The sequence below is a fragment of the Salvelinus alpinus genome, chromosome 37 (genome assembly GCF_045679555.1).
Source record: "Salvelinus alpinus chromosome 37, SLU_Salpinus.1, whole genome shotgun sequence".
NCBI lineage: Eukaryota > Metazoa > Chordata > Actinopteri > Salmoniformes > Salmonidae > Salvelinus > Salvelinus alpinus.
Genome location: NC_092122.1, coordinates 4,687,635 through 4,715,373, shown reverse-complemented (window position 1 = coordinate 4,715,373; position 27,739 = coordinate 4,687,635). Strand labels below are relative to the sequence as shown.

Genomic DNA, 27,739 nt, shown 5'->3' with positions numbered 1-27,739 from the left:
CCTTCCAGATCATTCCAGTCTATTCCAGAGAATTCTCAGACGGCAACCTATTTTATTTACTTTATCTTCAATAAAATGGTTCAGTGAGCATTAGCAACTTTGAGACACGAATTTCAATCAGTCCTATGGCAGCGGCGTCAGTCTGCATTAAAGCCAGCGCAGCAGTGTGTGTGTGTGTGTGTGTGTGTGTGTGTGTGTGTGTGTGTGTGTGTGTGTGTGCTCTGCGAGGTGCAGCGGAGGGAGCAACGCTGCAGACAGGCTGAGCTGTAAGCAACCGAGTGAGAGGGCTCTAATAACACAAAGGGAGGGAGAGCGGGAGGGAGGCAGTAGGGGACAGAGGGAGGAGAGAGGGGAGAAGGGAGACTAGAGATGGATAAAGGGAGGGAGCGGGAAGAGCGAAAGGGTGGGGGTAAAGGAAAAGAGAGAAAGAGAAGGTAAATGGAGAGAGGGAATAAGATAAGTGCGGGAAAGAGAGCGAGAGAAAAAGAAAAAAAGTAAGGTAGAGAGAGTGAGAGCGTTCTCCCTGGGTAGAGCAGAGCAGGTATTGTACAATAAACACAGGTGAGCAGCTCTACACCCCAGGACCTCTTCAGGATGACTGACAGGTGAAAGCTCTCACTGACCGGGAGCTTAATTTTACATGACATGAGAAGGAGTGGAACTCAACTGCTGCAGCAGAGTATAACTGAGAGACTCTCTAGGAGGGAAAGTTGGACACACAAGTACACATGCACACACACACACACCATTTCCCTTCACAGGTGAGCAGGACCAACAGACAGCCTGGTGCTTCATTCACTTAACCCGAGAGGTGCTGCAGACTGGATGTATGTATACAGACTGAATGTTTTCCACATGACGTGCCTCGGGCTGTTTTTGTCAACTGCACTCTGAGCAGCACCGAGTCAGGTAGTATGACCACATGATTGCCCGAGAGGCACCTCTCGGAGAGGGCTGGGGACACACTGAAATTCCCACGCATGATGAGGTGTAATCAGAAACCCCATTCAGAGGGGTAGCCAAGTTTGTCAACATATATAGATTCGACATTCCAACTCCTGTCAGGGTTTTGTCCCAAATCAAGCGAGTTGTCGACTTGTCATCTCGACACGTAGACAGATGCTTTCTGGCCATTCTGGGACAAGCAGGTAGCAAGTGACGTATTGTCTAGGCTTGTGGTTTGTGGCCGGGGGAAGTGGGATTCAAGGCGCTTGTAGTATCCCCCCCCCCCCTCTGTATCTCTTTGCAAGCCCCGATCAAATGATCATAATGAACAAAGCAGTTGGCTTGTTGCCGCTGCAGTAAAAGCATTCCAAGCATCTGCCTCTAACCCTAGGAAGCTCTTTGCCACCTTCTCCTCCCTCCTGAATCCTCCTCCCCCTCCTCCCCCCTCCTCCCTCTCTGCTGATGACTTTGTCAACCATTTTGAAAAGAAGGTCGACGACATCCGATCCTCGTTTGCTAAGTCAAACGACACCGCTGGTTCTGCTCACACTGCCCTACCCTGTGCTTTGACCTCTTTCTCCCCTCTCTCTCCAGATGAAATCTCGCGTCTTGTGACGGCCGGCCGCCCAACAACCTGCCCGCTTGACCCTATCCCCTCCTCTCTTCTCCAGACCATTTCCGGAGACCTTCTCCCTTACCTCACCTCGCTCATCAACTCATCCTTGACCGCTGGCTACGTCCCTTCCGTCTTCAAGAGAGCGAGAGTTGCACCCCTTCTGAAAAAACCTACACTCGATCCCTCCGATGTCAACAACTACAGACCAGTATCCCTTCTTTCTTTTCTCTCCAAAACTCTTGAACGTGCCGTCCTTGGCCAGCTCTCCTGCTATCTCACTCAGAATGACCTTCTTGATCCAAATCAGTCAGGTTTCAAGACTAGTCATTCAACTGAGACTGCTCTTCTCTGTGTCTCGGAGGCGCTCCGTACTGCTAAAGCTAACTCTCTCTCCTCTGCTCTCATCCTTCTAGACCTATCGGCTGCCTTTGATACTGTGAACCATCAGATCCTCCTCTCCACCCTCTCCGAGCTGGGCATCTCCGGCGCGGCCCACGCTTGGATTGCGTCCTACCTGACAGGTCGCTCCTACCAGGTGGCGTGGCGAGAATCTGTCTCCGCACCACGTGCTCTCACCACTGGTGTCCCCCAGGGCTCTGTTCTAGGCCCTCTCCTATTCTCGCTATACACCAAGTCACTTGGCTCTGTCATATCCTCACATGGTCTCTCCTATCATTGCTATGCAGACGACACACAATTAATCTTCTCCTTTCCCCCCTCTGATAACCAGGTGGTGAATCGCATCTCTGCATGTCTGGCAGACATATCAGTGTGGATGACGGATCACCACCTCAAGCTGAACCTCGGCAAGACGGAGCTGCTCTTCCTCCCGGGGAAGGACTGCCCGTTCCATGATCTCGCCATCACGGTTGACAACTCCATTGTGTCCTCCTCCCAGAGTGCTAAGAACCTTGGCGTGATCCTGGACAACACCCTGTCGTTCTCAACTAACATCAAGGCGGTGACCCGTTCCTGTAGGTTCATGCTCTACAACATTTGCAGAGTACGACCCTGCCTCACGCAGGAAGCGGCGCAGGTCCTAATCCAGGCACTTGTCATCTCCCGTCTGGATTACTGCAACTCGCTGTTGGCTGGGCTCCCTGCCTGTGCCATTAAACCCCTACAACTCATCCAGAACGCCGCAGCCCGTCTGGTGTTCAACTTTCCCAAGTTCTCTCACGTCACCCCGCTCCTCCGCTCTCTCCACTGGCTTCCAGTTGAAGCTCGCATCCGCTACAAGACCATGGTGCTTGCCTACGGAGCTGTGAGGGGAACGGCACCTCCGTACCTTCAGGCTCTGATCAGGCCCTACACCCAAACAAGGGCACTGCGTTCATCCACCTCTGGCCTGCTCGCCTCCCTACCTCTGAGGAAGTACAGTTCCCGCTCAGCCCAGTCAAAACTGTTCGCTGCTCTGGCACCCCAATGGTGGAACAAACTCCCTCACGACGCCAGGTCAGCGGAGTCAATCACCACCTTCCGGAGACACCTGAAACCCCACCTCTTTAAGGAATACCTAGGATAGGATAAAGTAATCCTTCTAACCCCCCCCCCCTTAAAAGAGTTAGATGCACTATTGTAAAGTGGTTGTTCCACTGGATATCATAAGGTGAATGCACCAATTTGTAAGTCGCTCTGGATAAGAGCGTCTGCTAAATGACTTAAATGTAAATGTAAATGTAAAAGCTTTTGCAATGGCTGTGACTGGGACTTGATTTGAAGCAAGGAAAAATAGCTTGTGAAATAGCGTTATCTACAGGATCTTAACTTGAAGAGCAAACACAACGCTACATTTTGATGCCAAATGTGTCATCTTAATAATCTTAGTTAAGTTTTCTTTAGCGTTTCAAAACAAAAACGTGCTACACTTTGGACCGCCACTGAAGTATAATATCAAAATGAAAGATGTAAAACCTGGTGGTGTTGGTGAATAATTACTCTATTTGGAATAGTATAAAAAAAGTTCTCATAACTGAACAAATGTATTCTAATTTACATTTATATGAACCTTCTTTGTGGCCAATTATTCCAATAATCGGAGAGTCTTACAACACCGCAGGAGGCCGGAATCCTTCAGACTCCATTGCTTCAAAGCTTTAAAAATGTATGATTCTTAGAAACCAATTGCTGCTAATAGTGGATTTATTCCATTACATCATTTACACAATGTTTTCACTTTGGTTCAACTTCCACATAGGATTCAGCCTCAGTTCATTCAAAATGGGTCATGGGTATTCTTTTGTGCGCTGCACATATATTGATTTATGACTGTATTTAAGGAGTTAGGAGGGCACATATATTCATAAAACACATACATTCTATCAACATGATTGGCCAACATTGTATTGACAAATCCCCACCTATCTTAATTCGAAGGAAGCAGATAGCAACAGATAACAACAGAGGCGTTGTATACGTTTAGAAAAACGACCGTGTTTCCTGAATGCTGCGACGATAACGCACAGGTTCAAACTGTCGAGATAATCAACATTAGACCTGCCACAACGCAGGTGAAACTATGTGAAACCAATTCATTGGACACGATCACCTGCAACTGAAGCGGCACGTAATTCTTCCCACCTGAAATAACGAGTTCAAACCGATGTCAAGCCGCTCTGATGTCATCCCTTTTGAGGCTTTTGTTTCACAATAATCTCATGCACTTGGAAACATGCCATCAGACTGGGCTTCCGCACCCAGGCTCTTTCCCAATTAAGTCGGGGGGGGAAGAATGACATGTGAAACACCAGATGCGTCTCGTTTATAAAAAAGTACGACTGTGCAGACAATATCTGCAATCAGTCATGTCCAAAGTACTTAGCAAGCAGTGACCAATGCATGCTGAATGGGGAGGTGGACTTAAGTCCTATAGTTTATCCTATGAGGGGTCTATAAGGGGACACAACCCCCAGTGTGATCCGATCAGGCTTCGAGACCTTTAGAGAGACACTGACTGGCTGACTGACTAGTCGCCCGCCAGGGCTGCATCCGTGGCCATTCACACCGTTGATTTGCATACCCCCCTCCTCTCCTCTCTGGATCAATAATCTCATTGAGTCAGTGTGTCTTCTCCATCAGGAGTGATGGCAGCTAGGTAGAGACGCCCCCTTCTGTAACTCTATTCTCATGGCAACTGTCCACCCCAGACAAACACTCCTCTACGCTCTATCTATTCTAGACGCCTCTTCTTCTTTTCTTTCTGGGTCCTCATTACTCCTCTTCTGAACAGGCAGGAGGAGAGGCAAATAAACCTTAGAACAAACAAAACGGATTGAAAAGGTAAAGTATTAACATATCAGCGCCAGGGTCTTTCTTGATAAAATAGATTTGAAGTTAGATGTGTTGTTTTTTTAAAGTCTACCTTGTTAGACTTTGGAAACTGAAGGAACATACTGTGGAGAAGCAATAGGCTACACATGGTGTGCTTGCACCAAGTGAAGGACGAAGGGGGAGGGTGAAAATAAGTATGAGGTGTAAATATATATTTCCTGTGAGGCAAAGTACAATTCCAGAATCCTATTTAAAAAACTCCAACTCCTAATCCAACCAAAGATCTGTAAAGAGTAGGACGTGGGTCCACTCTTGGTCCAATTTGCTCACAGCATGACACTATCAGACCCCAAACCAAACCTCATTAAACTGGAATATGGAAACTTGGGGAAGTTCCAAAACGGCAACTCTTTTTCCCCCTCCAAGTAGGAAGACAAAACAGTGGACCATAAAAGAGGAATATAAGAAGGAAGGGAAGAAAGGGAGGCAGGCAGATCCTTGGGAGGACTGGAGAGTGAGAAAGTGAACGTTTGATGAGTAATACTTTTTTTGTTGTAGACGGGGCTTAACTTTGAAATATTCCGGGGTGGTTCTGAATGGGGGATTGACCAATGACCTGATCCCAGCCACACACTGGGCGCCAGAGTTAATGGTGGATAAAGATTAGAAAAACGGGCCCTAGCCTGATCTCCATCCCCATCCTCTTCAATCCCAAATCAGACCCACAATGGACTCTGCCAATAGGGATGACTCAAGTCCCTTTGATTCTTCTCCCTCCCCAGTAGTCAGGGTGTCCAGGGTAAAGACCCGTGGAGGTTACCCTCTCCTACTCAGGGGGAAGCCAGCCGGGCTCCTTGGCTCAGAAAACCCTTTAGGGTTTTGGAAATGAAATGACAGAAGCTCTGATCTATAACAAGAAATCAATTCCAAATTGGAAGTCTGAGGCAAAGCCATCCGTCCGGGGCTTGCTTCTATAAACTAGCCAGAGATATGCTTTAATTGCTGTAGATTTGATATATGTGTACATTCACAGTAATGCAAAAGTTAGGTCAATTATACTTCTTTGGGATGATTAGAGGACTTCTGTTCCAGAACAGATATGCTTTAAGAGTTCATCTTTGAAGATTTAAATGGGATACTCAACAAATTAAAAACGAATATTCAAATCTCTTTTAGGTGGAAGAGGGAAGGGAATCTCGGTTCTGCTTAGTCTTGTGAAGATGTGACTCTTGGGATGTGGGCTGGGGCTGAGGCCTACAGCTGAGCTGAGCCACCCTAACCCAGCCTCTCGCTCCGCTTGGCTCCTAGCTGCCTCGCTTGAATCATCCTTGGACCTCAAAGGCAAAACTCTGCAGCTGAATACGGAGACAAATAGACGTCCTTCCTCAGACTGGGTCAAAATATGAAAATAAACCAGTGGCTGGGATTCAGGAAATAACCTGTCTAAGAGTAGTTCTCCTCCGCCACATTGAAAAACAGATCAAAACAAGACTTTTTTCACAACATTTTTCAAATTCAAAAGTTTATGGGGTGGGGTGACTTCTACGAAAAAACTTGAGAATGACCTACAGCATACATTTAATTACACAAATAATTGATAGTGGAGAAGTTATGGAGGGCTACAAATACAGAAGCCAGTACCTTTACATTTGATTTTACCTGCAAAGCAATTCACTTCAACTGTTCTCTGCTCACTGAACAATCACCCATTGTCAAGTTAGCATTCGATATCTATCCCCCATCCAATTACGGCTAAATTCCATCCCCTCACGATGATGAGGCTTCTCCTCCCCATCGCTACTGCAGTTTTACCGTCTGGCAATGTTCTGTTCGGTCTGAGACACCACCTGTGACTCTGTCTCAGTCTGGCTGCTGTGGGGACACATTAGTAATGACGGCAGGCCTCCGCCGTAGTAGCAGTCACATAATCAGTGTGTGTCACACTTACTGTGCTGGCTGGGATTCTTTATGCTCGTTTTATACTGACTTGGTGACGACAAACTGCCTCTGTTATCACCACTGGATGTCTCATAGAGAATCTCATTGGGAATCTAAGGGGCTACAGAAGCTATGAGTTGTGCCACTGGGTGCCGTTACAGCACAGTAGGGTGCACACGCATAGAATTGTGCATGGAATTGTGCATGGAATTGTGCATGGAATTGTGCATGGAATTGTGCATGGAGGACCGACTTATGAACAGTGTCTCCCGATGATTCATGCATCTACACTTCTCCGCTTGAAGTTTTGAATGAGCTTCGTCACTTGATAAGAGTTGTCTTGTAACCTCCAGCCCCGAAAGACCAGTGAAGGTGAATCCCTCGAGCTGATGTCAACAAGAATTGGCAGTGGTTGTGACTGTTCAGATCGGATAATAATCCGAACCGACACACAACACAAGGGCATGCAAAAGATCAGTGTAAAAGACAGTGTGACTCACCACTTTGGACTTCAGAATGTGGATGCTCTTCTCACAGCCGTTGCATATTTCATCCTAAACAAATGAACATTGGTTATGAGCTAACATTCTGGTGTTTATTCAACACCACCTTCATGCATGTACAGATAATACATTCAAACACTTCCAAGTTTCTCGGTGTCAATAACCTCTTGTCTATTGTGATGTGTTAAGACGGCTCACTCTCAATTAAACATGGGCGTCTAGAAAACGTTCCCCAACATTCACTAAGAAGACTTTCAGATATCCTTCCTCCCAGTCCACATTGGCTGGATCTAATGCATATCATAACTTCAAAAAGCTACAGTAGATAGGATGTCTAGGAAGTGTGAAGACCAAACAGGCACAACCTGACAGGTTTCATTGCAGAGGTGGAACTCTATCATGGTGGGCAGATGAAGATCTGTTATTTTTCTATGGTGGTAACTGTGCCTCAGCTGGGCTTTAGCGTAACACTCCTGCCCAGGTACAAGTAAAGAAACTAGAACAAAATCATACACCTTTGTCCTTAAGATTAGAGGTGTCATGTCCATTGAAAATAAGGAGGCACAGGCAAGTTTCATCCATTTGTACACTGAAAATCTAGAAAGTATAGTTTATTTTATGCCTAAGTCTAAGATTTGGCCATCAGTGCCCTCAAAGTTATGCATGACACCTCTGAGATGAATGATCTTGGATGGAAAAAATCAAGTCAAGTTACACAGTTACACACAGCACGTTACAATTGTCAAATTCTGCCTTATCAGTCCAAAGGCAGAAAACCTTTGACAGCACATGAAAGGCTGTGTTGTAGTACTTACCCTGAGGGTGAAAACGTGTGGTTGTTGTCCGTCTCTTCCAGGAGGGGAAGGATCTCCAGTCCAGAGATGTCTGTAGAGGATATGCAGGGGGAGAGCAGATCAGAGAGAAATCATTACTCAAAAGCATGTTCCCATACAGTAAAACATTATCAACCAAGTTTCCAATTCACATTGTAAATGACCCCCCCCCCCCCCCCCCCCGCCCACTCCGATGGTGCTTGTGCAAACATGTATAGGATAAATGTGGGTAGGTTTTCTTGCACATGAGCTATGAGTTATTAGCTTTTAGGGGAAAGCAATAAACTTGGGAACAACAAAGTGCACATGGATTTGCCTGTTAGGTGACTGTATGCACGTGAGTGAGTATGTGTCTGTGTGTACATGTTAGAGCTGGGACGATAAACCGAAAATGATCGACACCGACCATACCGATCACTTATCGCAGGCATTTTATGGATATCCTTCATTACTATACATAGCCTATACTAGAGAAATGTGACATTTGAAATGAAATGAGTTTGCTAATATGGGTGATTGTTAATGGTACAATTGATGACTACAACCGTCAAACTAATAGCAGTAGTTGTAGTTTAAAGGATAATAAATCATTTTTTAATGCAATTTATCGTAATATCTATTTTTGACCATATCCCCCAGCTCTAGTACATGTGAATGTATGCTTGTGTGTGTGTATGTGTGTGAGTAAGTGCTTTTGTGTGCATGGAGGGGTGTACTTGTGGGTGCGTGTGTGTGTGCGTGTGTGCGTGTCTGTGCAAGAAAGATGAGGGGTGACCTTCTGAATTTAGGTAATGTACAGTAACAGTAAATGACAGGTTTTAACGACAATAATGACATGTCCCATGTCCTTATAATACACCTATCTGCAATTCTGTATAAAACAATCCTCAATCATCAATCTGTTATTTCCACATGCATCTTTCTAATGTTTGCTATGTTTTGTTACATTACCGTAAGAATTACCAACTGCAGCCACATAACCTCTCAGACGTTTTAATGCCTATACATCATGTTTAAGCACTTGACCCCTCGCAACATTTGAATTCCCCTCGTGGTTGAGCGAGCATTTTACAGGCAGCCTCTCTCTCTCTGATACTTAAGACACAGGGAGGACCAATGGCCCAGCCTGGATGTTCCTGTAGAAATGTTCTTTCTTTTTTTTCTTCCCGAATTCCAATGACCCCTGAAGGCAACCAGCAACTGCTGAATCCTGTGGAATGTGCTCTCTGAACTGTACAAAAAGCCCTCAGCCCAAAGAGCACCGCGGAAAACAAAACCTGCCAAGTGTCATTATTTTTACTGTTTGAGTTTCGGGAAAGAAGTGTTGCACAGTGCACACAGATTGCCGTGTAACATTTATGCAGTGGAAAAAGGATACAAATCTCCCCTTCCACACTGTACTGTCTATTGTGAAAATAGGCACGGTGATGTTTCTGTTAGCGTACACAATCATCTAATCTAGTACCGATGTACTTAAAAAGAAAATACTGTACTGTTTAGTACTAGCATGAAGGCTTAGTAAACATAAGGCTTAGTAAACATGCGATAAAGGACTAATAACACACCAAATATGAATCAAACTACTTAACACTTAGCTATATTTGTGTGAATAAACATTCAGGTAAAATGTAACCGCCCTATAAGTTGGATAAAAACATCATTTTCAGTAATTGTTCCATTCATCCAAAATGACTTGCTGAGTTTACTTTAATACAGTGTTGGCCTGTGAAGCCGTAATACTCTATTCAGAGGAACCAATTCAAGAGATTTACAAATATCACACATATCTTTACGCTTAGCCTAAATACAAAAATGATCTTTAAATTCTATCAACTTATAAATACAGACTGCATTCAAGCATTCAAGGGGCCTAATAATACCATTGGCTATTTACATAAAGCGCTGCGCTTTGTCAAGATAAACTATTTAAAATGGAGAGCAGAAATACCTCCACAGCGGCTATAGAAGAGTCTGTGGATGAAAGAGGGACATTATGCTAACAAGTCAGATTACTGTACACAATCATTTTATCTTTAACGTAAATACCATCCCTGTGTTACGACGGTGGGGGCTTACGGAAAAGTCACCGCCAATAATATTTTCTACAGGGAACCAAATGCTCCTTATCGGTGTTAGGCGAGCAATTCAGGCCCCCGAACAAAGATGAGTCTTCAAACTCATTCTATTCATCACCGGACGTGTAATTACCTTGGGCTCACAGTCTAGACGTTACCGCTTTCACAGAATTTAAGACCCCCTCTCTCTGCAACGCCGCCGCCACAGCGCACGCCGCTCTCTCTCCTCTCACCCTCCCCGAGCACCGGCGAACGTTAAATCTGCCAGCAGATAAATTAACGAAGAACGCAATAAAATGGACACAATGGGAAGAACTTTATCCTGCCCGCTGCTAAATGAGATTTCTTTGAAATGCAGATCAGTGGAGCTAGATTAGTGAGTTTTAGCTGCTGTCAACATCATAACAAAATACAAACGTGATTGTTCGGGCCGGGGCCTTATCTCCGTGCTTCCATCTGCTGCCTGGCTATTTACTCTCCTTGATTTACTATGCAGATCTAAATAAGTCGCATCAAAAGGAGGGCTTACTGCACAATGGCTTCTTAAGCTTCTACATCAAGGTATTTGAAACCGTAGTCACTTAAAAAGGAGGCCCATCAAAGGCCCATCTCTAATGAACTCCCGTATCAGAGGGGGTTTGTGCCTGTTTTTAATGCTTCCTGTCTGGCTGCTTGTGTGAAGAGAAAGAGGAAGCACTACAAATCAGAACAACCCACAGCTATAGGAGGTGTGGCTCTGTAGGGCCACATGAGACCAGCTCACTGCATGGGGCCAATACAACCCCAGGTCTGTCAAGACTACTGGAGACAGTGGAATAGAGTGGGACAGAATAGAATATATTCTATTACACATTGGCTTCACAGCATCAACATCAGCAACACTTCAACGTTAAGTGCCTCGAATACCTCATTATCACCAGAGAATGGAGGACAGATGGAAAGACAAGGCAATAAACATTGTTTTCTGCATGCATGTCAATCCATTTCTCACCAGGAGCATGACATCCAAATGCAAGAATGAGCCATATTATGTTCCCTGCTCTAGTTCTGCACAGAGAAACACTAATCTTCCAAGCTTTCGAACAACGTTCAGGCAATAACCTTTAATTTCATGGTGCATTTGTTACATTCAGCAACACAGACCAGATGATAAACCAAACTTTCAAGACTTCATGAAAAATAACTGCATTAGAAAGAGCACGATCTTCATTCCCATCTCGGTTTCAATGTCGGGACCCAACAAGCATGCAGTTTAGTTTACCAAAGAACAATTAGCCCCCTGAGCCCAAACAGACCCTGGCACATGTGGTTGAGAGGCGAGAGCCACAGGGGGGCACCAGATGATGGGTGGGTTGGGAGGGAAGCGTGTGGCGCGTGGCAGCCACGCATGTGCCAGTCATTGGCTCCCGGGCATGTCCTGCCTCACTGCTACTCTCACAGGGAGAAAGAGAAAAAGAGACAGAGAAAGAGAGAGAGAACGCCTTCTCTTCCCTGTCCTGTAGTCTCTGGGAGCCACTCCATTCTCTTCAGAATTGCAGGCAGCCCTCCAGATAGAGGGCTTACAACAAAGGAGACATCCTATGGCCTTGTGGCTTCCCTACAGAAACCAACATTCTCTACTTCTTTATCCCTCCATCCCTCATTCTCTCTCTCTGTATTTTCCCCCTTTTCTCTTTGTACCGTGCCAAGTGGGCCCAGTGCCAGCCGCATTTGCAACCACGAGTGACCTCGTCCTTTTTTTCTTGTCTAATGAAATGGCAAAACAACAGATTTACATATGCAGAAACAGGTGTTGTAACAGGTTTGACTGCTCTTGACCTAAACCATGTTAGAAGGAAATAAATGCACAAAAAAAGTTTATTAGCAACAGCTGCCCGAAGGTATTTAGGCTCTGATGGGCACTCAAGTTTACACCATCTGCCTTGCTGGTTGCCAGAAGTGACAATCTAAATCAAAAACCACCCATCAACTATCCTAAAAATAAACCATTGTGTTGCTGCGGCCATATGTTGTGGCCATTTCTTTTATAAAAGTGGCTGAATGAAGGCTTATGGCCCTGTCATCCAGGGAAACCCTACAAGCCACACAGTAGCCTATAATTACTCTCAACCAATCCCCTCTGTTCTAAACAGAACACTGCGTCAGCATCTCACATCTTCATGTCCAAGTCCATCCCTCTGAAATTACAGGATATAAAACTATGGCCCTACGACAAAAGGACTAGGCCTACAGTCCAAGAACAAGTTTGAGGAAACCCTATAGCGGGCAAAATGATGGTATGAAGTGTTACTAATAGCTAGCTAGTAAATAGCTTTTACGCTTGTAATGTCACCTGTCATACATGGGCAAATCATTAAAGTATTCAAACTATTAGAATGTGCTAATAGGATTGTTAGAGACATTTATGATCTAATCAACTAGCCTACATGCAGTAGATATTATAATGTGGCCATGATATCAAAGACACAACAACAAATAGCTAGGCATATTTCTGAAAATGGCCTCCCTTTTATACCACTGTAAAATATCATAGCCAAGAAAGTCATTTTTGTCATTTAAAATGCATCCATGTATTTCTGAAAGACAAAAGCTGTAAAAGCCCTATTGTTTTTTCCGTGGCTGTTTTCATCTTGACGACCCAGCGAGACAGAAGGAACAAACCTGAGACAGTCGTGACCCTGCCAGAGTGTTGTAACTTGTTCTAGAGCAACGCCGGCAGAAGGCAGCGCCATATGCCCCCAGCCCCGAGCTCGATGCTCTTTCTGCAGCCTAATGTGCCTGTCGAAAAGCATTACCCTCACAAATCCTGTGTTTTTACAACATGTTTGAAATAAACCGTTTTTTCCCTCCCATCTCTCTCTCTCTCCAACAGAATTGTCCTCAGAGACACACAGCACCAGTGAGAGGAAGGTCAGTGTTTGTTTGTGTTCCTGTTGTTTGAGCAGCACATGCCTGCTTCAAATCAATACTAGCCATTCCCTCCCTTTTATCTAGAATTCCTAAAAGGACAACTTCAATGAGCCCCAGATGTTTAAAACGCCATGTTAATTTGACCAACAATTTAATCAGAGTGTAAGATGAAGCTAGCACACGGATCTAGACACGACTCATTACACAATTTTGTTTCTCAATTAACCGTTAAACAATTGTAGAGTTAAGACAATAGCCCTGTTATTTCTCAATCTGTCTGATGTGAGTAGTTGTTTACAGTGATGCAGACAGGCTGGTGGCAGATTTCGCCTGAGTGATGGCGACCTTGCCGTTCGCTATGAGTGACCCTCCATCTTTGATATAGACCCTGCAACCAACACATTCTTTCACACCAGTCCAGTGCACTGTCCCTTCTTTCTCCGTCCAACCGTGACTTAAAGAAAAGCAAAAGCTGGCATTATTTTACACTGCTGTGACCATAGCATAGAGAATAGAGAAGGGATGGGTAACTCCATTCCTTGGGGGCCTGATTGTTGTCACACTGACTCCAGTAATCAACTAATAGTGATCTTCAGTTTAAAATGCAATTACATTAATCAGCTGTGCTAGGGATGGGGGAAAAAAGTGTGTCACCACTCTGGCCCCCGAGGACTGGAGTACAGAGTGTCATATAGAGTAAACAAGTTTTGGCTGCACAAAGCAGGGGAAAAATGTGAACAAGAAGTGACCCAAAACGATCAAATCTATTCTCGCATGGGAATCAAACAACTAAAACAGAAATCACACAATTGTACAGATAATGCAGGTTGAAATGCAGCAAGTCCACGTAACAGGTAGAACTAACGGCCTTTCAAAGGGTCAACCGATGGTTCAATTGTCATGGTCTTAGGTCATGATCAAGCATCTACTGCTAGACCTTAGCTGAGCCGATACAGCGTGACTGCACTGGTAGACTGCAATGGTAACAATGCTTTGTTGGTTAGTGGTAAAAGCAAAGTCTGTTTACATCAGTCACAAGTCATGCTGCAGTTTGCGTAGGTTCTATTCATTGTTAAAGTACAGGAGTCGTTATGAGGTTTTGGGAACCCGCTGAACCTGCGGCGCTCATGTGTTTGGTTGTTTGTTTGTAGTGCAACAACCCTGAGATCGTGGCACGGTGACGTACAACCTGACATTTCGAAAACAATGCTTTCTTAGAATCACAGCATTTAGGACTGTTAAACACAAATAGAAATATTGGCAAGTGTTTCAAACTGACAAGTGAGAACAGTTATCAGTATCCCATTGTTCTAAAATGAGTCATAAAGCAATGAGCAATGAGACACTCCTCCAAACTTGTCCGGAAAGTCAAATAAATGCTCAGTGTAAAATAAACACGTCGGTGTTGAGACTTGTTTCAAAGACAACACTTAACACAGCCTTTAAGTCTTGAGTCAAACTGCAATCTCAGTTTAATCCATATCCTCTGACTCCACCCAACACAAGCTTTTCTTGGCCAAAAGTCACAGTGTTTCTTACCCACAACAGCAGAAAGTCCAGCTTATAGAAGTGACCCAGAGCGTAACTAAAAAAGTCTGAGCTCTCGGCCTCTTAGTTACTGGGGCACACAAAACACCATTACCATTATGCGGATAATTACAGTGCATGGGGGCCTCTTAAGCATGTTATATACTCTTTTATCTTAAGAAGGCAATCTCTTCTAGGGTGACAGATAGCAGCATATGATCCTGGTAAACAAATATGTTCACGCAGCACAAAAGTGCCATTAAAGGCCAAAACTGTCAACACAAATTCCATTCTTTCTGAAGGAAGGGAGGGAGGGAGGGAGGGAGGGGGGAGGAAAAAAAGACTTGATCACCTCTGGTTGCTTTAACTTGCATGGAGGTTGTCATGGAAACATTTCTATGAAGTTAACGGGATAAAAACAGAAAGCTTTCCAGTTTAATTGCCATTAGGCTTAGAGAGCAGAGTTGACTTGCCCATAAATTAAAACACAGACAGGGTACAATGCTCATATTTAGACAAATGAAACTATGGTGCTCCACCCTTTTGTTTATCCTTTTTTCCCCCAAAACAGGGCAACACCTCTAAGGTTGAGCAAGCAGACAGTTTTATTAAAAAGGAGATGTTGGGGGATGGGTGATGGTACGATACAAAAGCTAAGAGAGAGGCTAGAGTTCACTTAAATGAAAAAGTAGGTATTTGCTTCAAAGTTGCTCTGTAGTAAATTAAAGGAAAACAATATGTACTTTGTTCTAAATACTGACTGCACTGCATGACATGTCCTTTGAATGATTTAAAGGAAGACTCAATATACATGAAAAACAGAACAAGTCATATACTATTTCTCAGTTACTAGCATACATTTCTTTTATCAGAGAAAAAATGATGCATTAACTTATGACTGGTTGGCTGAAATCTAAAACTTAAAGGTGCAATATGCAGAAATTCCTCTGCCATTTCATGGTTGCTAAAATTCTAAGAGTTCACCTAATTTCAGTTCATGTGACAAAACAAGCAATGTATAGTGTAGATTGTAGAGAATCATTGTACCATCTAAACCGCTGTGGAATATCTTTTCAAAAACCAAAAATATTGTATTTTCAGCTGTTTGAAGGTAGTGTACAAAACCGAAAGTAAAAGACGCAAACACAAAATTTAAGAACGGGAAGCATAGAAATAGCGCACATAGAACAGATCTTTAGACTTGCTTTCAATGAGAATGACAGAATGCCCCAAAAGTTACATATTGCAGCTTAAATTTTGATAAATGGTTGAAAGGTATGATAAACGTATACACATGAATCCTTGGGAGGACATTAATTTTCATATTACCATAATGTAGCAGCAAACCACAAAATGATAAATGCAGCAATCAGAAAATGGATGCAGAGTGGCACAATAATAAGTGCAGCGTGCTACTAATGCTGGCCAGCTACCATTTGTCCACATTCAACCATATAGCCTTGACGCAGACAGCAGAGTGAAATATTAGGTTACTTTCCCAAAAGTAAACGTCAACAACAAACTAAAAAGCCCTGAAACAGGGCATCTATAGCTACAGACTTATATAGTTCCTACCAGGCAATGACTACAGAGGTTCCAAACAAGGAGTTGACAAAGTATGGTCCTAAAATAAGGGCAAAAGTGTTGAGTGATGAAACAGTGAAGCACACCTGCATTTCAGGCTGGGGAACACCTGTGCACCCGCGGCTTGAACAAAAGGGTTCAGTCTTGTTAATCCACCAGGGGTGAAAACTGATCACAGGCCATCAGGGAACTTTGTTAGCGTTTCTATAAGAAAAAAAAGCTACACCTAGGCTATCGATTTAGGTGCAGCGCTAACTAAAGTAGAGAGGTACTTCCGAGTGCTTTTAGGGGGGCCCTTAACCAAGGTGTGGCAACCCATCGTCCAAACTACAAGTCCATCATGCACATTAAGAACTATGAGGATAATACTGAAACTGGTCTCTCATTTTACATCTGGGCTATGACGATATGGAATACGCTGTAGCTAGAAATGGCGCAAGAATGTAACGGTAAGGTGTTCACCATTGATCTTTATCATCATCACCATCAACGACAATAACAGTACAACTAGTTATACTATTATACGTTTGCTTTCATTTTAAGCGTTGGTAGTCCGAGCAGCTACAGTAGTTGGTAGCTAGAAGCAAAAGTAATGCAGTAGTAACTGTAGTGTAAAAGGAACATCAAATAATAAAGTACAGTAAGTTACTGTAGTAGTACTATAGTAGTAGAAGGTGATGGTAATAGTAAGAACTGTGGCACAACTGATAACGACACTGCTACAAATTCGCATTACACAGATAGTAAACTAGATCGCAATACATCATTATCAACGAGTCAGTTATAATAGCTCAACTTTTAGTTTTAGAGAAAAAAACGTTTTCCAATTTCTGCATATTAATGAGATAGTGGTGAATGCTGTACTTTCCAAATGATCATTATATTCAATGGCTAAAAATAAATGAATTTCAAAATGTAATTGTTACATTTAAATGAGAATACTTTGAGATTCCATTCCAGTGAATGAATGTGGCTATGACTATTACATATTTTTTTATTAATTCAAAAACATCAGAATAAGTTAATACATCTCTGAATTGGTAGGCTACTTTCAACTGGTTATCTACAACTATTCTACCTGACTTTTCAACCTATGTAAAAATTGTCTTTCATAACGTTTTATTGTATTGTTATTAGTGCTAATGGCAATACATAGTTCCATCTTTGATATACTGAAAAGACGCATAGGATACATTGTTGAATATCGGCTTCAACGAGCCAGTGGTCATCTATAAAATAGTTCTATCCTCCCTATTGGCTGCACACGCCGGACAGTGTTACATGTGGGTCCTTGGCAACGAAAAAGCACAGCCGACTATTGTGTGAAGTACATGAAAGGAACCAACATGAAAAATGAAATATATATATATATATACACACATCTGCAATATATAATTGTTGGGATGATTTGAAGTTGTTCACAATCGTCCGCACAAACTATGGCTTCACAATTTAAGTTGGTGGACAGTAAGAATCGATGAAGAGAATCAGTGAAACTCAAAGAGGGTGGAAAGAAATAAACACTTTGGTTAAAACTTACCAAAACGCAGGTTTATTTCCTCTAGGAAAACAAGAGCCACCACGTGAGAAGAAGTTGGTGTACGTTCAGCTTCAAGAAATCTTCACACGTGACTGTACAAGTAACCATAAAGCAGAAAAATGAACAACAAGCCGTAGAGTAAATAAAAACTCAAATATTCCTCCGCTGGCGCTGCACTCATACAAGCGTTGTCTTGCGCTCCTGCTGTCTTCAGTCAATGCTGCTGTTATTACTAATGTAACAGAAAAGGCAGTACACTGAGTCCCGTTTGAATGCTCTCGCATGACGCGCAATGCGAAGAAGTAGCTTGTTTTCGCAATGCGATTCAATACATCAAGATGTATTCAACGAACTATTTTGGACTATCTTATTACAATGCAGCCCCAGGGGAGGCACTTACGCGGAGTTGAATGTTATTCTTTTTTTTTGGAGTGCTACGACCCCATATGACGTCACGTCCACCTGCTTTGTAAACAGAAAACTATTTGGAAGTTACATGTTTGTTTCTTTTTGGAAGTCAAAGATAAGCAAACAGTCCCATTTCCAGTTACATCTTGTTTCCAGATGAAGCCAGCTCCGATATCTACTGTAGAGTTGATCTATAAAGTCGGCCACGGGAGAAAGACGTATTTAAATATCCAAATAAGGTGTATTCTATTATATAACAAACATGCATTGTTATTTGTAGACTAACCGACTGATCTTAAACAGATATGAGTCAATGTGAGCATCAATGCAGATATTTATTTGGAAGGTTTGTGCACACAATGAAAATAAATTATCTAGACATCAAACAGCAATTACTAAAACGTTTAGTGCACATTTACTAACTAATCAGTCCCAAATAAGGGTGCATATTGGTAATGTCAGCGCAAAGAAAATGCATTAGCACAAATATATAGCCTAACGGTTTGTTATAATATTTTTGGTAATTCTACTCTTTTGAAAGGAGAAGTTATATAGGCCCACTGTTTACTATATTTTCATGTGAAGAATACATATTTTAAAATAGGCTATGATTCAGGATGAGATGAGATCTTTTAAATGTTATCATCAGAATAAGCTATAAATATAGCTATTGTTGACATGTACATGGTGATGATAAGACGTTCGATCTATTGATGCGGGATCAATATACTTAATAGTCATCCTTGTGCCATTGCAGTTTGATCAGTCGTGTTTGTAAAACATTTAAAATTGGACCAGCGCTAGACATCAATCTATTAAGAAATATCTTCATGTTTTAAACCTTTAGAAATGTTAAATGTATTTGCTATAACGCGCTGTCTGCTCCTCACTGCAGTGAACCTGCAGCATTGACCGGTGTGGACCGCAGCGATTGACGTTCAAGGTCTGACCTGTTGTATGTCGTCTTTATTTACTCTCCCTGTAGATAAAATACTGGGTGAAAGTTGTTTGCTTTACATATACAGGAAAAACACATTTTCATATATATATATTAAATGACAAAGTCGGCTTAATGAAAATGAAACAATTGTTGGGTTGATTAAAAGGTTGATTGAAATCACTTGCATCCGATTTTATGTGTAAAAAGAAGGTACATTAATTTCAATGTGACGTTCAAACCTCTGCTTTGTTTAAATGTTAGGGATGTGCTTTTAGTATTTAATTGTTCCGTTTTGTTATGCACAACAAATACACAATACTCTTACGTCAAAAACAAATATTACATATCATTGTCAAACTTGTAAACAATTGCAAACTTGCAATTTACACCAGATAAACTGTATGTGTATGTGTAAGAAATATATAAAAGGGAATATTGTGCATACAACATTAAATATATTCATATATATTTTATAAACGGCATCAACGATTAAGATTAAAATCTTAAAATTGTTTAAAATACAATATGTTTTTCGTAAAAGATCCAATTCCATGACATTTTGAAAGATTCTAAGTGAGATTGAGCATTCAATCATATTTTCTATAAATAGGAGGAAAGATCATTTTGGATGTCATGAAGTATAAATAAAAACGATATCGCTGATGTGTGGAAAATGGGGCTTTGCTGCCACCTACTGGTAATTTAGTGTCTTTCATTTACACAGGTCACCGGTATGTACTGCATGTCTTATAATAGGCTAACAAATGTGTATTGTATACCTAGCTATTATTGACTTTACCTAACCTAATGCATTTGATGATGTTGAAATGCATATAAGCGATAAAAAGTAATATATGTTGAGGTCAGACATGGTGTGCTGAATAGATGACCTAATGCCGTATCAAAGTACTTGGGCATGGAAGAAATCCGCTTTTGTCATACACTGCCATCTACTGATCTGATTATTCAGTACAGTAAATATCATATTCATGTCAGTTTCATGTCATTTTATGTAGAAATACCAATGCACTGTCTTGTTGTAATATTGAAAATTCAATTCTAAAATAATCCATCTAGATTCATTAACACCCTTGCACAAAGAATCAATTGAGAGTGAAACCGGTCTACATACCTGGGCTGTATTGTATAACTAGGCCTACAGCCTGTTGAAAGGGGTATGTTAGATTTACAGGTATACTTGCATCTCCTATCTGACCAGATTCAAGGAATTAAAATGTCATTTTACAAGGTAGATGCTACTCTTGCATCAAAATCAGAGAGGTGATTGTTTGAGAGCCAGGGAGAGCTTGGCTACTGTACAATAATTTACTCTGAAGTTGCTTCATTTTCTAAGACCTATCTCCTTGTCCTCAATAACCTGAGGTTTGGGGAATTATAGTGATACGATGGCAAGAGGGTATAGGAGAGATGAGGAATCCACAGGATTGAGACTTGGCCCTGTGGCTCCACTTTTGATCCATGTCTGGAGGACTTTATCGACACCTGCAAGTGACAGATGCAAACTGCATGCAACACTTGCGGTCTGGGCAACCATAAACACCATACACTACTGGTAAGTGAAAGCAAATTCATCTCATTCTGTCATTTAATAGATGTGCACAGATGAGTTCAATATACATTTTTGCCTCTGTCTTAAATGTGTCATATTTTTTTCGTTATTACTGGTATATTTCTTTTTTGCAACAGATATGAGAGACGTTATGTTGGGATGGATGACTGCAGGGGCCAGACTAGCATATTGTATGAGACCTATTAATAGGCCTGGCTTACACCACAATATTCAGCTGTAACTGGACCCCGTATGTCAACTCACGTCCTCTCGAGTGTCGCCACAGCCAGGGGCACTCTGGTTCTGTCCTCCCTTCCCAATGTAGACAGACAGCCAGCCCACTGATGTCTGCAGACGATCCAAGGCCTCTCGGGCCCTCAAACTTCATGGAGGCTCCAGACACAAGAACATGGGGAAGTAGGGATATTAAAAAGGGGGGAGTGAGGGAGGAAGAGGAGCGAGGAAGCCTCTACACACAGAAAGGCGCCACGGATGAGTCGGACGAGTCAGATGATTCAGAGCCCGAGCCCCTGGCCGTCATCCGTAGGAAGGTGTCCTTTGCTGACGCCTTCGGTCTGGATCTGGTGTACGTCAAGGAGTTTGACAGTACAGACCTGACGGGGGCAGAGGTCGCTGACCCCCCGGAGTCCGAGGTCAAAGTTAAAGAACCGGACGAGTATTTCCTGTCATCTTTGTTTACCGTGCCCTCGTCTCCGGAGGAACTCGAACAGAGACTCCAGGATCAGAAGCTAGAGCTGGAGAGCATTGAGTTACTTCCTGGCACCACTGCGCTCAGGGGTATTGTCAGGGTGGTGAACCTGTGCTACAATAAATCCCTTTATATCCGGATGACTCTGGATAGCTGGAAGACCAACTTTGACCTGCTGGCTGAGTACGTCCCGGGCTCCAGCGATGGAACAACGGACAGGTTTGCGTTCAGGCTTACCCTCGTGCCGCCCTTTGAGATGGAGGGAACCAGAGTGGAGTTCTGCCTCAGATACGAGACATCAGTGGGCACTTTTTGGGCAAACAACAGTGACATGAACTATGTGCTGTTCTGCCACAAAAAGGGAGGCAGAGATCTGATAGCAATGGAGCCTCAGCTAGAGGAAGTAAATAACTGGAGAGAGAAGAGAACCTGTCTGAAAGTCAACAGGTGAGGAGGCTATTCTATTCTTGTTCCCTCTGCTGACAGTAAGCGATAGAAACACACTATTACTGAAGTATTAAAGAACTAAGTATTAATCACTATAGCATAGATTACAAACAAGTAGTTCTGCCAGCAAATTGAGTAATAGGCTTAAAACATATTATTAACTCTTAGTGAAATAGGAAAATATTTGATTATTAGTGACACATTTATAAAAAAAATATATATTTTTCTTTCTATAATTCTAGATGGATCACCTGTAGTTAGCTTTTACAGAGATGTCCGTTGTGCTCGGCCACAGTATCAAATAGCTCCCCATGTGATCTAGTGTCAGTCCAGCTTTCCATGACGTCTGATATTGACTGGGAAATAAAATGTTTCCCTTTTTTTAAACTTTAGGACCAAATTCTTAACAACCTCTTTGTTTCGGTTCTTGACGAACACAATTCCTTTATTGTATGGCCCCATAACACTTCATGTAATTTGATCTGTCCTCTGTGTTGACAGTAAGATGAACAGTGCCGAGGAGAACGCCGTGGAGACCGCTGCAGACGCTCCAGGTGTGTATCGCTCATATTATGTCTGTGAAATGTGAACGCCATGCTTGGGAATCTGAGTCTGTGAGCAATTTATTTTCCAGATTCAACCACACATAGAGCAGAGCGGACTGGCGGGGGAAAAGTGGAAAAGGCAGAACATCTGCTCTCTATTTTGCATCATGAGGATTACCATCACAAACATTTGGTGAGGTCTCTAATTTGTACTAAAGGGGTGATAAACATTTTGACATGTCCTGGGTGGGGTGCTATGCAACTACCACATACACATTTTACACAAAACAATATTTAACACATTTCTCACCCTAAAATACATATAGTTAATACATGTTTGAGCGTTATTACCAACCATGCTCTTTCTGCAGTAAGGCATGTCTGTCCTTCAGCTAGTTAAGCACGAGTCAGTGTAACATACTGTACAGTACGTGAGGAGACAGTGAGGCATTTTACATGATACTTGAGAGCATACCATACGTTCTTTTATTGCAGTCATGTGTGCCACTAATAACTGCAGAGGGCAAGTATGTAAAAAAAAAAAATGGTATTGCACCCTAAGTTCCAATCTCATTACAATATTCTACAAAAGTTACATATTTGTTTTATTGCAATAAGTTCAAATAGGTTTTGTATTAGTCCTTGTTAGATCAGATGTTAAAAACACATTTTTGTGAAGGCAACTAAGTAAGTCCAAACCTAAATATGCCCCTTTCCTTCTCTTGTTGACTGACAGGGGGATAGTCAGAGGAGCAGACGAAGGAAGGCCTGTTCAGCACAAGTGCAGGAATACTTTTCTCGGCGAGAGCAGGCGGCAAGACAGGAACACATTTCCAATGGGCTACCACATAACGAACTGGAGAAACCACCTTCACTGCCTGACACCAGCATCAAACCCTTAGGGGACAGTGCCTCCAGTCTCCTACGATTACGCCAGAAGAAACAAACCACTGATACCCCTCAAATAATGACATACCACCAGATACCCCTACTATCCCTGGACTGGGGCAGAGATAAAGTGCGGGCGGGTACTTCAGATGAGGATGACATCTGGATTAGAACGAGGACCACACCTCAGCTCACATCAGACAAGTCCGAGGACAATCTGGGAGAACAAACCTCTGTTTGTGATCTGTGGGAAGCCTTTCTCAATGGCACAGACTCCAAAGATACTACCAGTGTGCCAGAATCTGAATGGCTACAGTCGGCAACTTCAGTTTGCCCGTCAATCGAAACTGAGGATTTTGAGTCTTCCTCAAAAGTCGACAACCAACAGGAGGGTGACTTGGACTCAAATACACAAAGATACACACACTGCACAGTAGATGAATTGCCGTCGTGGGCTCACAATCATGTGATACCTCTGGTCAGTGCCGAGGAGCCACTGTCAAGCTCGGGTGTCACCTTCTCCAGAAACGACAAAGCGTCGGTTTATGATCCTTCCCAAAGGTCAGAGGCCATCCCTGTAACAGACACTCTACAGGAATCCATTCCCTCGGGTGCCGCAAGGGTGGCCGGGGGGTCTGTTGACAGCACGGCTCAGTGCTACAAGCATGTGGAGGCGGGGGGAGGAAGAGGAGAGGAGCCTTTCACACCATACAGAGCAGAGCCGGTAACGAGCTCGGGGGAGACCGAGACAACAGATATGACAGCAATGGCGGAATCTCAGAATGCCAATGCAGTAGATAGAATCTGTCAGGGAGAAAGGCAAGACAAGACGCTTTCTTCCGACGTGGTAGCAGAGGTTAAAGGCAACGTGCACAAAGCAGCTGATGACACTGTGACATTTAGGGAGACAGTCGCAGAGAGGACAGAGGATAAAACAAACACACAGAGCTACGGAGTGGAGGAGGGATTCACACAGGCCTACAAAGTGGATGAGCTGTTCAAGCCGAACCAACCAGAGGAAGAAGAATTCACACAAGACCTCACAGAAGAAGCGTTGCATAGACAGAGTCCAGCAGTGGAAGATAGATTCCAAATTAACCGAAGAGAGGAAATGTATTTAGAACTGAACCTAACAGAGTTGGAAGAATTCAGGCCGAGTCGAACATATGAAGAAGAATTCGGGCTCAATCAAACAGAAAAAGAAGAATCAAGCCTGAAACAAACACACAAAGAGGAACTCAGTCCAAACGAATCAGACGAAGTTGAAATCAGACCATTTAATACAGTGGAAGATGAATTAAAACCGAATCAATCAGAGGCAGAGAAATTCAGATCAAATCAAAGAGATGAAGAAGAATCTAGACCGAACCAAACATTCGATGGTGAATTCAGCTGGAACCAAACTGAGGTAGAGGAATTAAGACCGAACAAAATTGAGATCGAAGAGGATTTCTCCACAAGCCATCAAGATGAAGAAGATGACAGACCGAGCCATACAGACAAAGAATTGCGCCTGAATCATGAAGATGAAGAGCTAGACAGAGCGAACCGGACATTTGCCGAAAAATTTAGACCAAACCAAACACCCAATGAAGTATCCAGATCAAACGAATTAGAGGAATTCAGTCAGTTTGATGAAGAACAGAGAGACAGAGAGAACCTAGAAGAGGTTGAGGAATTCAGATCCAACCAAACACACGAAGAGGGATTCTGGTGCAATAAAATACAAGAAGAAGATATCTATCAGAGCGTAAATGAAGAAGAACTATACAGAGACACTGATATGGATGAAGAATCATCAACACACAACCTAACAGACCCCGAAGTATTCAGGGAAAAGGACACAGGAGAAGTGGAAAAGACAGAAAATGTCATGGCCAAAATGTCCAGACAGAGAGACACAGAACAGATAAATGAAGAAATAAGTATCGAAACTCCAGAAAAGGAGGAAGTTGAGGACTTAACGGACGAGACGGCGAACACCCGAAATGAGAGTGAGGACGTGTCAACCGAAAAGGAAGAAAAGCATGAGGTGACAATGGAAAACGTTGAATGCCCAAGACAAGATAAAAATGGAAAGTTGTCAGAAGGGTCAAAAGAACTTATTATGAAGGATGATAAAGAATCATTGGAAAAAGAGGTAGAGTTAGTTGAAGATGAGTTTTTCAGAGAACAGAAAGGTTTGAATGAGGAAATGTTAGAAGAGGCGTTATATTTGCAGTCGGTTGATAATAGTCCTTTAGCCGAACAAGACAACGAGAAGGAGGAGAAACTGTCAGATGTACCTGAAGTCGTTCAAAATGTACTGAACCACCAGACAAAACGTCTTACTAAGAAAGTAGTGACTGACATAGACTCCTGGGTAGATTCTCTCATGAAGGCACGTACACTTCCCGATTTGACCTTTACACCGAGACGAGGCCTTAGCCAAACTACACCCAGTAGCAATGCAGAGCCCTCTATGGGCCAAGCCAATGCGTCATCTCCAAACAGAGGTACAACTGTCCTCTCTCATTCATTTTCTCTCAGCACAAGATTTAACACAGTTGTCAGTGAAGGGAGTGAGTCAGGGGTCAGTCAGGGGTCAACCCAAAACCCATCGTCATTAGGGGAGGATCAGGAGACCATCAGCAGCCGTACGAGCCCTCCACCCCCTGAGAAAGTGGAGGATGCTGCCAGCAGCATCCTGGCACGGTTGAGGATGTTCATCTCTCTCAGTAGCGTAACCAGAGCCCTGGTCTATGCCCTTTTGGTAGCAGTGTTTCTCTTTACCACTCTTGTGTATAATTTCCCAGCGTGCTTTGCCCTCTACTTGTTCTCACTGTATTGGTGGTGCTGTGTGGCAGATAGGCAACACAGCACAACACAGGGACTGACAGAATAGATGGAGAGAGGTGAAGTGTTTGTGTGTCAAGAATTATAATATTGTGCGCGTGCCGCACGTGTGTGTATGATTTGGGTAACACTTCACATGAAGTTGCTCTTATACCTGTAATTACTACTGTAGCAACATTGTTGTTATTGTACATGGTACTTCAGTATTAGCTGTTGCAATTATAATGCATTTGTTAATACAATGTTGTTACTAGTGTAATGACAGTGTTACTACAGAGGTATGGGAGCAACTCAATATAAAGAGTTACCATGATTTGTTGCAGTTTGTTGCAGTGTTTTATGGGCCCAATATCAAAAGTGAAAATGTACCAAAGTATTAAAGGAGAATGAAATCCATTATTCCAATGTAGGACAAAAGGGGTTAGCTAAACCGCGTGGGGCATTGGAGATTTGAAAGTGAAGTTTCTTTATTTCTTTTTCCGTTTTTCTTTTCTCAGCAATGATAACATATGAGTTTCAACAGAAAGCTTTCCAGATTTTTCCCAGGTCTATACGCTGACTAAAGAGTGCCTTGCATAGTCATTGCTGCACTGTAGTTCAAATGTTTTCATATAGAATAGCTGATATGTATGGTCATCTGTAGTGAACTTGAAATGTATAAGTCACACATCCACGTTAGCAGCAGTTGACTGGGCTGGAGCATATGTTAGGCAGGCATATGATATTACAATATCTCTGTGATCCTGGGAGATCACTTACTGGCCCCCATCTGACCTATTTTTCTCAGACATGTAGCCTACAGATAGTAAGGTCATATGGACTGCACTTTTTCATCACTTAATCATTGTAAGGATTGGAGATGATGATGATGATGATGATGATGATGATGATGATATAATCAAGTTGTGTGATTTCTGTGGCTTTGTCTTTCCATTAAAAGTCCTGTACTTGACTTTGACAGATTACATTTTTATGGGATATATTTTGACCTCCTTATATTAAACATTGCAACAGTTTTCAGAAACTGCACTAAAGTTTCACAAAAACAGTATTATTAATCATGATATGAAGAGACAGAAAGGACACTGCTATAGCTTTTTGTAAAATGGTGGACGTGATATGTCTTCCGTGACCCAAGTCCCCAAATGCTTGCTGTCCTCAGACAAACCATATAGGGCCAGTAGTGCTAATTCATGGGAGAGTTGGCAGGTGATGTACTGTGAGTTCCTCATGACTTACTTGAGGGTTGGGTTTTGATTGCGATAATGCTCACTTGCCCACTAACATGGGATACACGTCTTTGACCAATCCTAACGCAGACAGTGGCCGCAATCCCCTGCTCAGACATTGCATCTATGCATCAACCAATGGTTGTGTGCCATATCATCGACTGACAGATTGCTATAAAATACGTTATGATGTGGTTAGCTGATAAATACCTATCAAGGCGTTGAAAGATCTGGCAGGCGCAAACAACACCTGGGCAAAAAAACATGCCCAGTGAAGCTGACCTGCCTATCAGCGCAGCGGATCTGACTTTGTTTACCGAGGTTTACCTAAGACAATAGGTCACACATTTTTTTACTTGAGAAATACTGCATCAAACACCTTAGCTAGATATAAGATTGCGTGAATAAATCCTCCTCTACAAAAACC

General features: G+C 42.7%; 2 protein-coding genes across 15 annotated transcripts in view; one reads left to right on the top strand and one right to left on the bottom strand.

The window, feature by feature from the left end:
* Positions 1 to 18,149, bottom strand: part of LOC139565961 (forkhead box protein P2-like) — a 124,356-nt gene extending 106,207 nt beyond the window's left edge. For 6 of the 14 annotated variants that reach the window (XM_071386677.1, XM_071386675.1, XM_071386684.1 and 3 more), the window contains exons 1-3: positions 17,742 to 18,148; positions 8,088 to 8,157; positions 7,270 to 7,323 (exon numbers count right to left, since the gene is read on the bottom strand). The gene's annotated coding sequence lies outside the window, so the exon portion shown is untranslated. Of the gene's footprint in view, positions 1 to 7,269; positions 7,324 to 8,087; positions 8,158 to 17,741 lie in introns of all 14 variants that reach the window. The other 8 variants (XM_071386680.1, XM_071386679.1, XM_071386690.1 and 5 more) reach the window with 3 other exon arrangements.
* A 2,727-nt stretch (positions 18,150 to 20,876) lies between these two features.
* LOC139565865 (protein phosphatase 1 regulatory subunit 3A-like) lies at positions 20,877 to 26,250 on the top strand. Its single transcript, XM_071386491.1, has 4 exons — positions 20,877 to 21,815; positions 22,317 to 22,369; positions 22,450 to 22,553; positions 23,097 to 26,250. Exons 1-4 carry the CDS (start codon positions 21,004 to 21,006, stop codon positions 26,130 to 26,132), a joined length of 4,005 nt encoding a protein of 1,334 aa, XP_071242592.1. The 5' UTR covers positions 20,877 to 21,003; the 3' UTR covers positions 26,133 to 26,250.
* The last annotated feature ends 1,489 nt before the right edge of the window (positions 26,251 to 27,739 follow it).

Coding starts and splice junctions, on each gene's coding strand:
- LOC139565865 (XM_071386491.1), top strand. CDS start 21,004: ATGTCTGCAGACGATCCAAGGCCTCTCGGGCCCTCAAACTTCATGGAG. Junction 21,816..22,316: donor ACCTGTCTGAAAGTCAACAG/GTGAGGAGGCTA, acceptor CTGTGTTGACAG/TAAGATGAACAGTGCCGAGG. Junction 22,370..22,449: donor GACCGCTGCAGACGCTCCAG/GTGTGTATCGCT, acceptor TTTATTTTCCAG/ATTCAACCACACATAGAGCA.